The sequence below is a fragment of the Vombatus ursinus genome, unplaced genomic scaffold, assembly GCF_900497805.2.
Source record: "Vombatus ursinus unplaced genomic scaffold, bare-nosed wombat genome assembly UNPS02000749.1, whole genome shotgun sequence".
NCBI lineage: Eukaryota > Metazoa > Chordata > Mammalia > Diprotodontia > Vombatidae > Vombatus > Vombatus ursinus.
This window is the reverse complement of record NW_020940527.1, coordinates 28124769-28141066: the sequence shown is the minus strand read 5'-3', so window position 1 is coordinate 28141066 and position 16298 is coordinate 28124769. Positions and strand designations below refer to the sequence as shown.

General features: G+C 40.8%; 1 protein-coding gene across 4 annotated transcripts in view; it reads right to left on the bottom strand.

Moving 5' to 3' along the window:
• The window catches only part of SORBS1 (sorbin and SH3 domain containing 1), a 302200-nt gene that overhangs the window by 141047 nt on the left and 144855 nt on the right, over nt 1-16298 (bottom strand). For 3 of the 4 annotated variants that reach the window (XM_027859821.1, XM_027859828.1, XM_027859837.1), the window contains exons 4-5: nt 6465-6517; nt 3808-3876 (exon numbers count right to left, since the gene is read on the bottom strand). In XM_027859821.1, coding sequence (XP_027715622.1) covers nt 3808-3876; nt 6465-6474 — 79 coding nt within the window. In that variant the 5' untranslated portion in view covers nt 6475-6517. Of the gene's footprint in view, nt 1-905; nt 1002-3807; nt 3877-6464; nt 6518-16298 lie in introns of all 4 variants that reach the window. The other variant, XM_027859816.1, reaches the window with a different exon arrangement.

Below are 16298 nucleotides of genomic sequence, written 5' to 3'. Positions count from 1 at the left end.
TGGCTCTCATTTAAAAAAAAAAAAAGCCAGGGGGAGCATGGGAAAGTTCGGTCAATTTATAGGTTAACCAATTAGGAAATGGATTTGCTCTGCCCTTTGGAATGATATAAACTTCGACAAATGTCTATGGCCTTACCACATACCTGTCTCTGCACAATGTAAGACTGGTGGTTGATTTACTTTAGCACATTTCCTGGCACTCACAACCTGGACGTGAGAGGTAGGAAATCATGGTAGCCTTAAGAGCAAGTAAAGCAAATGTGCTTTGGGTAATGTCCTAATGGGCATGGCTATGGCTTGGTACCTACAAGAGACAAGTCTAGACAATCACTAGGGCAGGCCTGGGGTGGGAGGTTTGGGGTGGGGGTGAAGAACCAGAGTAGTCCCTCCAGACTCAGCCCCGTGCAGAAGATTCCTGGAAGACCCCACTAGTTTTGCACCCAGACTGGAATTCCATATCTAATATAGGAAAAATGAGAGATGCTGGGTAGTACTAAGTGTCTCAGACCATCAGATCCACCCTAAGGTTCATTTTGAACCCCTGACCCAACCCCAAAACTGAACCACCTTCTCAAGGACAAAGAATTTTTCATTCTCTTGGTTATTGTCAGAACTTTGCTGGCTCGTGGAAATACACACACACACACACACATACACACACACACATTCACACATACCCTTATGTGGAGAACAAAATTGAAGGGAATAAGAGACAGACTGACAGAGAAAAGGAGAAAGAGGAAAAAGCATCTTCAGCATGCAAAGAAGAAAGTGAAGACTAAGCCTAAAAGTGTCTTAGAATGGATTAAAAAGTAAAAACACCCACGATCTGGAGGGGGGGGGGGGGATAGGGGGGGGGGGTGGAGAAGAAACTGAACCACCATGCCCACAGAGAGGAGAGATACCTGTAGGGAGGACTAGGCCAGAAGAGTTTGTCACTTTCTTCACAGGAATTATTTTAACAGCAGAAATAGAGCGTGCACGTAAAGGGTCATCAGTAGCTGAAAACACAAAAGGGCAAATGGTGCACCCAAAAGAACATTTGGGAAACATTCAGGCACTTGAGGAAATCAGCAGTGACAATAGGAGGAAACTGCATATACACACACACACAGAGAACAATTCTAAGAGCAGGAGATGCAACAAGTAAAAATAACTCCCTTTCCCTGGTGATCCCATGCATTAAAGCTGGGGAATCCTCCATACAACACCCACCCAAATGCAGTCAGCTCCCAGTGCAAAGTACAGCAGGAAGGTGATAGACAACGGTGGTCAATGGGAGGGGAGTGCAATCCTGCCCTAGAACATGGCGTCCTACCAGAGGAGGCTCCACAACATCTGTGATATCCATACACACCACAACCACCCCAGTTTGGGCCCCCATCACCTCTCACCTGAACTGCTTCAATATTTAATATTCTACTGGGTCTCCTCCAAATAGCCTTTCACATTCGCTATCCACCTTCCATGTAACTACCAAACTGATATTGCTAAAGCATTCATCTGACCATGCCACTCCTCGCTCAGGAAGCTTCAACGGTCCCCATTACCTCTGGGAACAAATAGAAACTTCTGTCTAGCATTTAAGGCCACACACTAGCTTTCCAGGCTAATCAGACATTTGTTCCTAATCATGCACTCTCTACTCAAGCTGATCTGGCTCACTTGCTGCTCCTGGTACACAACTCTCCATTTCCCATCTCCACTCCTTTGCCTAGAATACTTTCCCTCCTATCCCCTGATTCTTGGAATCTCCTATCTTCCTTTAAGGCTCAACTCCTACAAGAGAGCTTCACTGATTTCTTCCAGTTGTTATGTCTCTGGAACAAATTTGAATTTATTGTGTATATGCCTAGCCTGATCTGGTTCCCCGGGGCTCCCAAATGAACTCTGGTGGGGAGAAGATGAACTACCTTTTCTCTCTTCCTCTACTTTGAGACATCTCTCCCCTGGCTTCATCCGCCCTATGAACTTCCCAGCTCTGTCCTCCTCCACCTTGGCTCAAAGCCCTGGGGACAGCCCTCTAACACTGAGTGGTAAATGAGAGCAACTGCAGGGCCAGGCTTTAAGCAGCAAACACCTTACACCCACAGCAACCTTCCCCACCTCTGTACCAGCCCCTCCCTGGTACATCTCCTTCCTATGTTCCCTTCCCTCAGACTAAACTACCTCCTTGACCCACAAGGAAAATTAATTTGAATAACAGCAATCACAAACAAAAGCCACCCATGTCAAACCTTCCAGCATCCTTTTTGAATGTCTGCTGTCTGCAGTTGGATTATTTTTTTAAAAGGGCCTAATCTACATTCATCTATTTAGTTCTTACTACCACTGTGCCAGCCTGATGGCAGAGCTGACATCTCTGTTGTTAACACTTATGGATTTTTATCACAAAGAAGCAGAAATAAGGAAAGCAGTGATTATCCTGATAAACAGTATTCTCATATGTGATTAACTTACTTCTCAAAGAATCAAAAAGGAGTGTAATATGTTTCATGACAAAACTATACTGAATGTAATTTAATTTGTTTAATGACTCAGGATCCTACCAATTCATTACAAATACCAATTACCATTAACCATGTCACTAAGTCATTGTGTACCCTTAGGCAAGAGCCTCTGGTCTCAGTTTCCTTACTTGTTAATAAGGAAAACGAGCTACCTAAATTAGACAGGTTCCAAGGTCCCTTTCAACTGACATTTTACGGTTCTACTGTGAGCGTAGGGGAAGTGCCTCTTAATAGAGATTTGTGGTTGGTGACTTTTTTTTAAATGACAAAACATACCATATGTCCTTTATTTAGCCACAATTCATCACAGTATCTTTTCGAGAGAGAGATATATATTAATACTTTCATCTCAAAGTTGAAGAAAATGACATTCTGAGATACCATACCAGATAACCTGTCTAAAGTCTTGCTCAGCCAATGATGGGACTGGGTCTTTTGACTCCTAGCCCATCTATTTTTTTAAATCACCGGGCTAGAAGGATCAGCCAAAACTATGAGAAGGGAAACTCCTCATCACTGTGAAGATGTTGAATCAGAAGCTTCAAGACTACACAGTACTTCTGTGATCTCTCCAGTCCTCAGCTTCCTCACCTGTAAAATGGGAGAGTTGGGCAAAATGACTTCAAAAGTCCCTTTCAATTTTAACTCTATGGCCCCATAAATCATTTGTTGGGATGATGTGAAGAGGCTCCATTCTTTGAGGAGAAGGTTGGACTATATTACTTTCAGCTTCTTTGCCAAATGGAATATTCTGTGATTCATGACAGAATAATTAGTGGCATAGTAGAAAAAAGTCATATACCTGAGGTTGGAAATCTGGGTTCAAAGCCAGGCTCAGTCACTTCTAAGATGTGTAACCCAGAACAAGTTACTTCATTTCTCTAGACCTCAGTTTTCTCATTTGTAAATTAAACAGGGTAGACCAGAAGACCTCTAAGGTCACTTCCAGCTCTACTCTTCAGGGTTTGGATGAAAAGGTAAGACACTTTAGAGCATTTAGAGACCACAAGGGAAATACTGAGCCAGGCTCCTAGGCGACCACTCCACAGACTGAGAATCAGAAGACCTGCGTTTATTCCCATCTTCGCCATTAGCTTACTGGTATGACCTTGGAGGCGTCACTTTCCTTTTTTGTGCCTCAGTTTCTTTAGCTGTAAAATAAAAGAATTTGCCTAGATTTCCTTTAAAATTCTAAGGTCCCTTTAATCTTCACCACAAATCATAAGTACTTCCTTGTTAAGAATTTTCCTGTACCATGCCCACAATGGTAGGTCTTGGTTCTCAGCGCTCTCCCTACCTTTTTCTTGACCATTACTGGTTGAGGTTAGCCCGTTTACCACTGTTTTGGAAATTTCGACTTCACATTCTGAAAAAAGAACAAGAGAGAAGACAAGGCAGTACAGAAGAGATGAATAGCAGCACATTCAGTTCAATCTGCAAACCACTCCTGTGTTACCTCAGACAGTGTTTATCAAGCTTGGAGTTACCATCCCTAGAGTACTAAGAGGAATGTCTGATGCAGCTGTGTAACCTGGAACTGTGAATCTGTTACCCAATAACAATCCCATGGGGAGATGGCAGTGAAGGTGTGTGTTGTGGGGAGGGGGCGGAGAGGAAGATGCATGAATGTGAATGAAATAAGCCAGCCTCTCTTCCATCTAGACCAGGGGTGGGGTACCTGCGGCCTCCAGGCCACATGCGGCCTTCCAGGTGCTTGGGTGCAGCCTTTTGACTAAGTCCAAGTTTCATAGAACAAATGCTTTTAATAAGAGGATCTGTTCTGTGTAGTTTGGATTCAGTCAAAGGGCCACACTTGAGGACCTAGAGAGTCACATGTGGCCTCAAGGCCCAAGGTTCCCCACCTCTGATCTGGACCCACCCTCTCTGCAGTCTCCTTCCTATCCTTTAAAAAATATGTTGAAATACTATGAGGGATATTAAAACTAACAGTTTTTTGGTGATATCAGCCCCTAAGACCAACTCATAGCATTCTGGGGTGGGGAAGGGAGATCATTCAACTAGATATAGAAATAATAATAGTTCATATTTACATAGCATTTCCCAGTTTACAAAGTCCTTTCCTCACAATAATCCTGTGAGGTGCTTTGAAAGTAACAAGCTGAATTTACTGGGTATTTTTAAAAAAATCAAGCCATGTAGTTTTCTACATAATCTTCTTTTTTCTGTTCTACTTTGCACATGGAAATGCTCCCCTTTTTGTGTGTATTCAAGAGCAGAATAAAAAAAAAGCAATTACCCAGGGAGGGAAATACGTAAGTAATATTCCAATTTTACAGATAAGGAAAAGTTTTGATACCCACCTGTTGTCATATGGCTAGTAAGGAGAGGACCCAGTACTCAGACTTTTGTCACCAGACATCCAGTAGAATGTAAGTTACTTGGGAGGAGGATCGCTCGTTTTTCTTTTTTAAATTTTGTCTCTCTTTCCCCACTATCTAGCATAAAGCACACTGTAGGTGCAACTAGAGTCAGAGGACCCAGGTTCAAATCCCACCTCTGACAGCTGTGTAATGTCAAACAAATCTATTACCTTCTGAGGCCCCATTACACTCTCTATAAATGAGGAGGGTGGTCTCAATAGCATCTAAAGACACTTCTAACTTTAGGACTAGGATCCCAAAATCCTCATGCAGCAAAGGGAACAGAGAACTAGGTCTTGGAGTGAAAATAACCTGGGTTCAGGTCCTCCCCACTCTGATACACACTGGCTCAGTGATTGAGGGAAAGTTACTTAACCTCTCTGTGGCCCAGACAAGTCTCTAAGACTAAATTATAGAGCAGGTGGGGAGCTGTATTGGTAGAGGAAGTTTCTTATACCAACTAAATTATAGACCCAGACATATATAAATGCTGAATTGCACTGAAGTTTCATTATATTATATTCTCCTAGGACCATGAAGATACCCCTTTTTGGGAGGAAGGGTTGAAGGACTGGGTATGGAGTTGTAAGAAGAATTTTGAGAACCATTATTTTAGAGTAGAAATCCAGCACCCCCTGCTCAGCTCCCAATGGTGGTGCTCCTAGCTGTCACCCCCCTCCCTCCCATTCATCTTTTTTCCCCTTCTCTAATTGGGAAAGTACACTCTGGAATCACTGTGATGGCTACTATCAAAACAGCCCAAGCCCACCAATCTCCAGATGCCTCTCTAGAACTGGGGTAACACTTCTTCTATCGCCAATTCTCCATTTCTCAGATACCCTACCACCATTGCCTCCATCACTCTTGTACTCTCTCCATGGCATACTTACCATGGAAAACTCCTGACCTTTGTGATACAGCTGATAGTCTGGGGCTAAGATGGCTGAATCTATTGACTTCAAACCAAATGGGTTCATCTTTGCAGCCTGATAAAACATGGGCCACATACCTCCTCTACACATACCAACATTTCTATCTGCAGCCCTCCTTGAAGCCATTGGTATTTCGTACCATTCTCCTCTTTCACTTTGCATCTTAGGAAGATGTGCAAACTGGGAGTATATCCAAGGCACATTCCATCACTGGGGATGAAGGGGAAGATATACTTCCCTTTGAGCATCCCTTTAACCAATATACTCATAACAACTATGGGCCCCATCTACTTGGGCCAGCTAATTTCGCTGGAAATAAGAAACAGCCACATGGGCCTCAGAGGAGTATGATGATAGTAATTGACATTTTCATAGCACTTTAAGGTTTGCAAAGTGTTTTTCACACATTATTGCCCTGGAGTCCCAAAACAATTATAGGGTAAGTATTATGGGTACTATAATATAGATGAGGACAACGAGACTGAAAAAGATTAACTACTTCTGAAGAACACACAGCTAGTAAGCCAATAAAGCAGAATTCAAACCCTAGCCTTTCTGACTCCAAGTCCAGTGCTTTATCGGCAATACTATGCAGCCACCCTACTTTGCAAGAAGAACCAGAAAGTTCCAACCAGACTTACCAGAGCTCATGATTGTAGAGGGGCTGGTTTTCAGCCAGGCACTGGTTTTCTCTCTGTGAAAACAAACAAACAATCTTTTTGACTTCAAGGAATAAAATAGACTTCAGGGAGAATCTAGAGAATACAGAATCTTAAAATTTAGAAGAGGCTTCATAGATTATTTTTAAAGTAAATTGGTTGTTGTCCTTCAATCTCAAAGAGGACCAAAATGATATCACTATGTTACAGTCAAAGTACAATGTGTTTTACTGTGGCTGATCAGATCAATACAAGTTCAGAAGGCTTTATCACAGGTAGGATACAAATAGACTTTAGGGAGGATCCAGAGAATATAGAATATTAAAATTTAGAAGAGACCTCACAGATTATTTTTATGTAAATACAACCTTAAAAATAACTAATCTAGTCTGCTATCCTCTTCCACTTTATGAGTGAGTTTAAACCATTCACAGTTATGATTGCTGTATGTATTTCCCTACATTCTTCTCTTATACTTTTCCTTCTCTTTCTCATCCTCTTTAAGAATTTGTTTTCCTTAAAATTCTTCCTTTAATGTGTCCTTCCTCTAATCTTCCCCTTTGTCTTCTCTCCTTTCCTTCCTATTCCTTTGTTGAGTGAAATGTATTTCTGTGTACATCTATTTCCCTCCTTTGACCAGTTCATATGAGAGTACATTTCAAAGGTCACCTCTTCCCTCCATCCTTTCCTCTTGGTTTGAATAGGCTTTTATGTCCATACCTCAATTTTGTAAGATACTTTTACCCATTCTTCTTTTCCCTTCCCCACATCCATTGTATTCCTCTACCTTTTCCTTCCATTTTCATTTTAAGATCATCAAAACATAATGAAACCATTTCCAGACCCTGTATCTAAATAGATTCTCTCTGTGACCTGATATGTGAAAACGATAGAGTTCTGAGGAAATGTATGTCATATCTCCATATTAGGATATAAATAGTTTATCTTGTTTAATCCCTTTTGATATTTCTCTTGACTCCTGTGTTTACTCTACTCAGCCCTGATCTTTTCACTAATAATGCTTAGTAGCCCTCTGTTTTATTAAAAATCCACTTTTTATTGTAGAATTATACTCAGTTTTTTGGGGGTAAGTTATCTTTGGTTGTAACCCTGACTCTTTTGCCTTCTGGAATATGGTATTCCAAACTCTTTGTGCCATCTTGTATGATCCCGACTACAGTTACACAATACTGGAATTCTTTCTGTTGAGCTACTTTCAGATTTTTTTTTTAAACTTGGAAGCTATAGATTTTGGTTATATTGTTCCTAAGAGTTCATTTTGAGGTTTCTTTCAGGAGGAGACTGTTGAATTCTATTTCTACTTTTCTCTCTGATTCTAAGAGATCTGGGCAATTTTCTTTTATGATTTTTGGAAATATGATGGCTCTTTTTTGGTCCTGGCATTCTGTTAGCCCAACGATTCTCAAATTAGCTCTCCTTAATATATTTTCTAGGTCCATCTTTACTATGAGATACCTAACATTTTCTTCTAGGCAGAGAGGTGGCACAATGGATAGAGTGCTAGGATCGAGTCACGAAGACCTGAGTTTAATTTCAGCTTCAGATGCTCTTCTGGGCAAGTCACTCAACCTCTATCTGCCTCAGTTTCCTTGACTGTAAAATGGGAATAACAGCACCTGTCTCACAGAATAGAATGAGGTATTTGTAAAGTACTTGGTACTTAGTAAGCACCTACACATAGTAGGTACTCAATAAACGCTTATTTCCTTCACCCTTTCCCCTCTTCTCCCCCCCCCACCCTTTTCTATTTTTTTAAATCTTTTGACTTTGTTTTAATATTTCTTTTGTTGTCTCATGGGGCCATTAGCTTCAATTTGGTCAGTTTTAATTTTCAGGGAGTTTTTTTTCCCCCTTGGGTAAGGTTTTATAAATCTTGTTCTAAGCTGCTAAATCTCTTTTCATATCTTTCTTCCATAACTCTCATTTATTTTCCCATTTTTCTCTTCTAGGGCTTTCATTTGGTTTTTAAAATAATTTTTTGCTCTTTTTTATAATCTCTTACTTCATCTTTTCCAGGAATTCTGATTAGACTTGTGTCCAATCCTTGTTTTTCCTTGAGTTTTTGTACATATTTTGGAGCTTTTCTCTTCTCAGTTTGTGTCTTGGGAATCCCTCTCACCATAATAGCTCTTTATGGTGGGATTCTTTGCTTGATCATTCTTCCAGATTACTTCTTCACTTTAGACTTGATGTTAGGGCTGAGCTCTGCACACTTCTGGGAGAAATGTATGGGCTGGGGGCCTGTAATCTTTTAGTGATGACAAAATGATCTAACCCCTGAGCACAAGTCCCCTTTTCAATCTGCCCTAGATCTGTGACCCAGAACTGTTAGTGAATGACAAGTTTCTGTACTCTGCACAAGGCTGAGGTGTTCTGGTGTGGGTCTGAGATTTTGTCTTGCCCCAGGACATAGCCTCATCCTCTTTCAGTCCCTGTACACTAGAATGCTCTGTGTGGCATTCCCCTGGCCAGACTCAATGCCCAGTGTCCACAGATCTCTCTGTCTCCCTATGGCAACCTGCACTAGAAAAAAATGACTCACTCTGATTTTTTTTCTTGGATTTCCTGATTGGGACTTGATCTGATGCATTTTCTAGATCTTTGTGTAGACGTGTTAGAAGAGCTGGGCTATACTTCTTCCTCCTACTCCAGTACCTTGGCTCCACGACAATGGCTCAGTTTACTAGCAAATTCAATTAACCCAAATACACTACTGCCTGAGCATCTTGATTAATCACAATTTTACTGTGCCCAAGTCACATTTGCATCTCTTATTCAGGTTTCTCTGCAACACTGCAGTGACCCCCAAAGGATACTCATTACCAGAAATGGATGCTATAAGGCAACTTTCATCAGAAGACAACAGTGTTGGTATGTGGCACCTGGCAGTATTTGGGGATCAACTGGTACTATTATTTCCCACCCTATGTTACCTTAAGCAAGTTATTTCACCTTTGTGTGTCTCATTTTCCTCATCGAGTCAGACTAAATCATCTCTAAGGTTCCTTCCATCTCTAAGTTCTGTGATCCCATGAGCAGAGCAGTGACTACAAAGGGGAGTAAAGGGAATAGTAAGACGGACAGAATGCCCTGCCTACCTTGGCTGCACAGGTCAAATGTCCTTGAACAGTAATAGAAGACAAGTTCCTGTTCCTGATGCCCTTCATCTTCCAATGTTTGACATTGTCTGGGATCTCTCCAGCCTATAAGATGGCCGGTCCATGGTTTCTGTGATGGGCAATGTGGTGTGCCTCACAGATACTATTCATATGATGGCTGTGCTATTGCAGCTTCCTGGAGATTAATCATTTCTGCTAAACTCACAAGCGTGAGGACTTAGAGTAGTAGGAGATACAGAATCTCAAATATGATATTAGCATTGCTGATATAATAGGCTATTTGCTAAGAGAAAGTCACAGAGTGGCCAGCAAGGATGACAATCAGACAATATACCATTTGGTTTTTAAAAATAGTAATCTAGGTTAGACTTTGAGGAAATGTGAACCACTTGAAATAGACTAAATCTTGGTATTCATAAATCTGTCAGGTCTTTAGTTAATAGCTGGCTGATGCCTAAAGAAATGAAAAGGAAAAATAATAAAACCAATGTTGAAAATTTTGGGGAACTACTCTGCCAGCTTTTAAATCAGTTATATGGTAAATAATAAGGCAAACAAATTCATATAGACGGTATCTGCACTCCCAAAGTGAGGAACAGTATAGGTTTACCTCCTCCCTTAGAAAAGACTCAAGTGTGGATATGTTATATGTGTGTACGTGTGTGCATGCGTGTGCACAGCCATGAGCATAGTGCTTGTAAATCGAATTCTTGCGTATCAAAATGTATTTGCTCATTGAGTCGTGTTGGAAAATTGTAACTGTGCTACTCTATAATTTTTTGGAAAGGAGAGGGATAAAACTACATAAAATTGCACTCAAAGCAGCAGCAAACCTTTTAATAATCTCGATTTTATAGGGAAAATGAGAATTTTTATAAAATGGTAATTACACAAAGAAGCTGAGATTTCTTCAGTGCAGGGAATTCCTGGTAGGGGAACTCCCTCCACCAATCTGTCTGTGACTGAGTAGATAAGTCTACAGTGAGGGACAAATTAAGTTACTTGCTCAGGGTCACACAGCCAATAAGCGTCAAGAGTTATGGAAGCAGCAGGCTTCCTGACTAGGACCAGTGCTCTCTCCGCTCTACCATAGCAGCCTCTCCTAATAGTAATTACTATACTCCAATTAAGTCACACACCATGACTGCATCACATTAGGTAGGGTTATTTTTATATGGGGAACAATAGCTGAGTAGTCTATGGGAAAACAAGTGCTTATCTGAATAGAACACCGCAGACTGGAAAGCCACTCAGTTTTTATCATATTCCTCTGCACGACACTCATGAGTAAGATAACACATAACAACACTCTGGCTTACAAACCTTTCTCCCCTCCCTCCTCCCTCACTAAACAGATGGAAAAACAGAAACCTAACAAAGTCGGATTTGCCCTGAGCCCCACGGTCAGTTTGTGACCAAGCCCGGACTATGGTTCAGGTGCCCTGACCTTGAGGCCAACGCTCCTTCCTCCACATGATGCTGACTGTTTAGAAGCTGTTTCCTTGACATGGAGCTGCCTGTCTCTAGAGTAAACATAATTATCTGGGCTGAAGGGAGGAAGAGATACACAAATGTAGACACACAGATAAATACAACCAGGGCAAGGATTCAAATTGCAGCAGCAGAAGGATAAACAGAAGAGCACATCGACAAGAACGTTCACAAGGAGCTTCTGTGAAGACACATGCATTCATAGGATAAGATTTAGAGCTGGAAGGGCCCGTCTAGTTAGAGGTTCTTAACCTTTGTTTGTATCATGGACTGTGTCCCCCCTTTTGTCAGTCTATGGACCTCCTACATATTGTTGGATCCCTAAGATCTCCGAATCTCTCAGCTATCATTGTACCCATAAGGAAGGCATGGATTTGATAGGACAGAACTTGGAAAATGATGTGCAAATATTTCTTTCTTTTTGTTGTTTTTATTCAACCATCAACAACTGCAAAAACTCTAAGACATAAAGAAGAACAAGGAAGATGACTGTACAAGAAACTATGAATTTTTACCACATATCATGGGTTTTATATATGCATATATACATATATATGCATATATATATATATATGCCAAACCAGATAGTAACAAATTGCTTTATTTGACCCCTTCTGCACCTCCCCTCCCCTTCCTCTGTGCAACTTTCAAAATATTTTAATTAATCTACCACAATAATATTCTACAATATTTACATGACATAACTTGCTCAACCATTCTCTAATCAACGGGCTTCCATTTTGCTTCCTGGTTTTTTTTATGGTAAAAATGCTAGCATGAATATTTTCATATATATATTCTTTCTTTTCATCTTTGACTTCCTTGGGTTGATATATAATGCCCAATAATGGGATGAAGTTTGGGAAAAACAATATGTACAATCACAACAATGATTTTGAAAGACTTTAGAATTCTGATCAATACAATGAAACCACAATTCCAGAAGACCAAAGACAAACCATGTTACCTACCTCCTAATCTAGGTGAGACATACACCTTTGTACATGGCCAATAAAAAATTTGCTTTGTTTGACAATGCATATTTGCTATAAGAGCTTTTTCTTTTCTTTTCTTTTCCTTTCTTTCTGTTCATTTTATTGGAGGGGGGGTAGGAAAGTGGGAGAAAGAGAAAATAAATGCTTGTTAGTTTAAAAAAAAGAAAATAATAGGGAGTTATCTTAGGGAGACCTTTGAGATAGCAGTGCATATACTTCTAGATGGGAGAAACTACTCTGTTACATGAAAGCCATCCACAATCCTCAACCCTTGGTTCTGAATATGAGTCCCTCTCACCAACAGTCCTATGTTACTCCTTCCTTTCATTAACAAATTTCATAAACAGGTGTTTTATAATTGCTACTTCCATTTCCTCATTACTCATTCCCTCTTTACCCGCCTCCCGCACAATGGCTTCTACTCCCCAATCAATCAATAAACATACATTAAGGGTCTCCTATGTGCCCAGCGTCCTGTTAAGAGATACAAAAAGAGGCAAAAGACAGTCCCTGGCCTCAAGAAGCTTACAATCTAACGGAGGAGACAACATGCAAACATATATACACAGAGCAAGCTGCATACAAGATAGATGGGAAATACTTAACAGAAGACAAGCACTAGAGGGATCAGAGAAAGGTTCCTGTAGAAGGTAGGATTTTAGTTGGAATTTAAAGGAAGGCAAGGAGGTTGGTAGTTGGAGGGAGAATGATCGAGGCAAGGGGGACAGCCAGGGAAAATGCCTGGAGACGAGAGATGGGGTGTCTTATTTGTGGAACAGCCAGGAGGCCAGTATCACTGAATCGAAGAGTATGTGGTGGGGAATAAGGTGTAAAAAGACTGGAAAGGCAGGAGGGGGCCAGGTAATGAAGGGCTTTGGATGCCAAATAAAGCATTTTGTATTTGGTCTTGGAGGCAATAGAGAGCCACTGGAGTTTATTGAGAGGAGAGGAGGGAAGGGTGATATGATCAGACTTGAGCTTTAGGAAAAATCACTTTAGTGGCTAAATCTCCATTCCTATGGATTGCAGTGAGTAAAACGAGGCTGGCAGACCCAGCAGCAGGGATGAGGTGATGAGGGCCTGCACTAGAGTAGTGGCAATGTCAGAAGAGAAGGGAGCAAGTCCAGAAGATATTGCAAAGGGGAAATCAACATCTTTATTCTCCTAAAACCACTCTCTTGAAGGTCACCAGGAACCCAGGGCTATCTCTCAGGCAGACAATAAAGCAGGCTACTCCCTCTCCCCTGCTGCTTTCCAACGATCTTCATGACATGCTTCCTCCTCCACCACCTGCCTGGTTCTCTATAACTAGCCTGACCTAGAGCCACCATGTTGCCAGCTTAATGACCTCCCTCCCAATCCCCCTCCCAACCCCTTTCTACCTCTAGATCCGGGAAGGGTAACCAAATCAACACTACCATTCCGGCGAGGGTATCCATGTCAATCAGTGCCCTAAGGTTCCATTCACCATGCCTGAGACTTCTCTGTCCAATCCATCCCTCCTGGGTCACTACTCCCCTATTAAAATGTAAGTTCCTTGAGGACAAAGACTGTCTTGGTTTTTATATTTGCATCTCCTGAACTTTATAGTTTATGAAATGTTTCTTTTAAAGAACCTCTGTAGTATCCAATTTGCAGATGGAGAAACTGAGGCTTAGCAATATGAAGTTACTTGCCCAAGATCCCAGAGCTGGTTGGTGCAAAGACTAAGATCTGACCCAGTCTGCTGACTCCAAACTCAATACATATTTCCACCACACCATATTGCTGTTGTTCAGTCATTCCCCTTGTGACTGACTCTTTGTGACTCCATTTGGGGTTTTCTTGGCAAAGATACTAGAGGAGTTTGCCATTTCCTTCTCCAGCTCATTTTACAGATGAGGAAACTGAGGCAAACTGGGTTAAGTGACTTGCCCAGGGTCACACAGCTAGTAAGTGTCTGAGGTTGGATTTGAACTCATTAAAATGAGTTACCACATAGTACTGCCCCTGTTAAGAATCTGTATGGAGCCCCCTTGTGGGAAAATATATCATTTCAGTCTACATTGTATGGCTTTATGTTGTTAGTTATGGTTACTCATGTTGGAGATTATAAGAACACCACATGGGTTCAGGCGTCTAATTTGCTTCCAAAAGGGAGTGAACCATCCAAGGAAAATATTGTTTAAAGGATAACAGCTGAGGCGTGTCTGAACAAGCCCCAACAAATCATTATGGACTTCAGTTCTGCTAGCCAGTGGTAAACATGGTCATTGTTGGAAAACTCTCCTAATTGGACCCAACAGGCAGGTGGACAAAAAAGGAAAAAAGAAAGGGCCACATCTGACAGGTCACTGGAGCTGAAAGGGCAGATAGAAGGCTTTTGCTGTAGGATTAGAGCAGACTAATTCAGGGGAGAAAATATTAATTTGCAAAAGAGTAGCTCAAATGTCCCCTGCCAGGGGAAGCCCATTTTTATCCCTCTCCTCCCATTTGGAGGGGTCTTGCTCCTCCAAAATTACTTTGTGTTTGCTTTGTACACATTTTCCATTTACTTATTTGCACTCCTGTAATTTCTTCACCACTAGAATGTAAGCTCCTTGAGGGCAGGGACTATTTTATCCTGGTCTTAAACAGTGTAGTTGTCACAGTAGTTAGGAAGACTTAGCTCAAATTCTTCCTCAGACACTTACTAGCTGGGTGATCCTGGACATGTCAGCTAAGCTCTTCTTGCCTCAGTTTCCTAAACTGTAAAATAGGCATAATAATAACTACCTCCCAGGGTTGTTGTGAAGATAAAATGAGATATTAGTAAGGTATTTTTCAAACCTTAAAGCATTACATAAATGTTAGCTACTATTATTATAACTGGGCAGCTAGGTGACAGAGTAGAGAGAGCAGCAGGCCTGGAATCAGGAGGACTCCTCTTCTTGAGTTTAAATCATGCCTCAAATACTTACTAGCTATGTGACCCTGGATAAATCACTTAACCCTATTTGTCTGTTTCTTCTCTGTCAAATGAGCTGGAAAAGGAAATGGAAGGAAATGGCTATCCACTCCAGTATCTTTGCCAAGAACAACCCAAATGGGGTCATAAAAAGTCAGAAATGACTGGAAAGCAAATTATTATTATTGTTGCTTTTGCAGTCCCAGTGTCTGGCACACAGTAGGTGTTTAATAAATGCCCTTTGTTGTATGTAAGACAGAGCAAGTTGTACTATCCAGAAGGTAGCAGCTGGGGGAGTAGGGTGGATGTGGGGGGAAATAGATACCTTGAAGCAAAGCTTCATACATAAAAGATATAAGGAATTTTACAAGCTCATCTAGTACACAAATATTTATATTCATTGCTTGAAGGATATCAAATGATTTCACTGATCAGAACTCACTATAAAAATTATTTTTTAAATGTTAAAATTTAAAAAATTGTTAATAATTAAACCTTGATTAAGAAAATGGTACTGTCTAGGTCTGTATTCCAAAGAGATCATACAAATGGGAAAAGGACCCACATGTACAAAAATATTTATAGCAGCTCTTTCTGTGGTGGAAAAGAATTGGAAATTGAGATGTCCATCAATTGAGGAATGGCTGAGCAAGTTGTGGTATATGAATGTAATGGAATACTATTGTGCTCTAAGAAATGATGAGCAGACAGACTTCAGAAAAACCTGGAAAGACTTGAATGAACTGCTGCTGAATGAAGTGGGCAGAACCAGGAGAACGTTGTATACAGTAACAGCCACGTTGTGCAATGATTAATATTGATAGACTTAACCCTTCTCAGCAATGCAAGGATCCAAGACAACTCCAAAGGATTCATGACGGAAAATGCTGTCCACATTCAGAAAAAGAACTATAGGGTCTGAATGCAGATTGAAACATATTATTTGCTCTCTCTTTTTTTTTTCTTTTTTTGTTTGTTTCTTCTTTCTCGTGGTTTCTCCCATTGGTTCTAATTCTTCTTTACAACATGACTAATGTGAATATAGGTTCAATATGAATGTATATGTAGAGCCTATATCAAATTGCATGCCATCTTGGGGGGAGAAGGGGAGAGATGGGGAGAAAATTTGGATTTCAAAATCTTATGAAAACTAACATTGAAAACTAAAAATTAATTAATTAATTAATTGAAAAGAAAAAGAAAATGGTGCTGTCTTTGCTATTTCTAAAGAGACTCAAACTACCTAACAGCTGCTAAAGAAGGC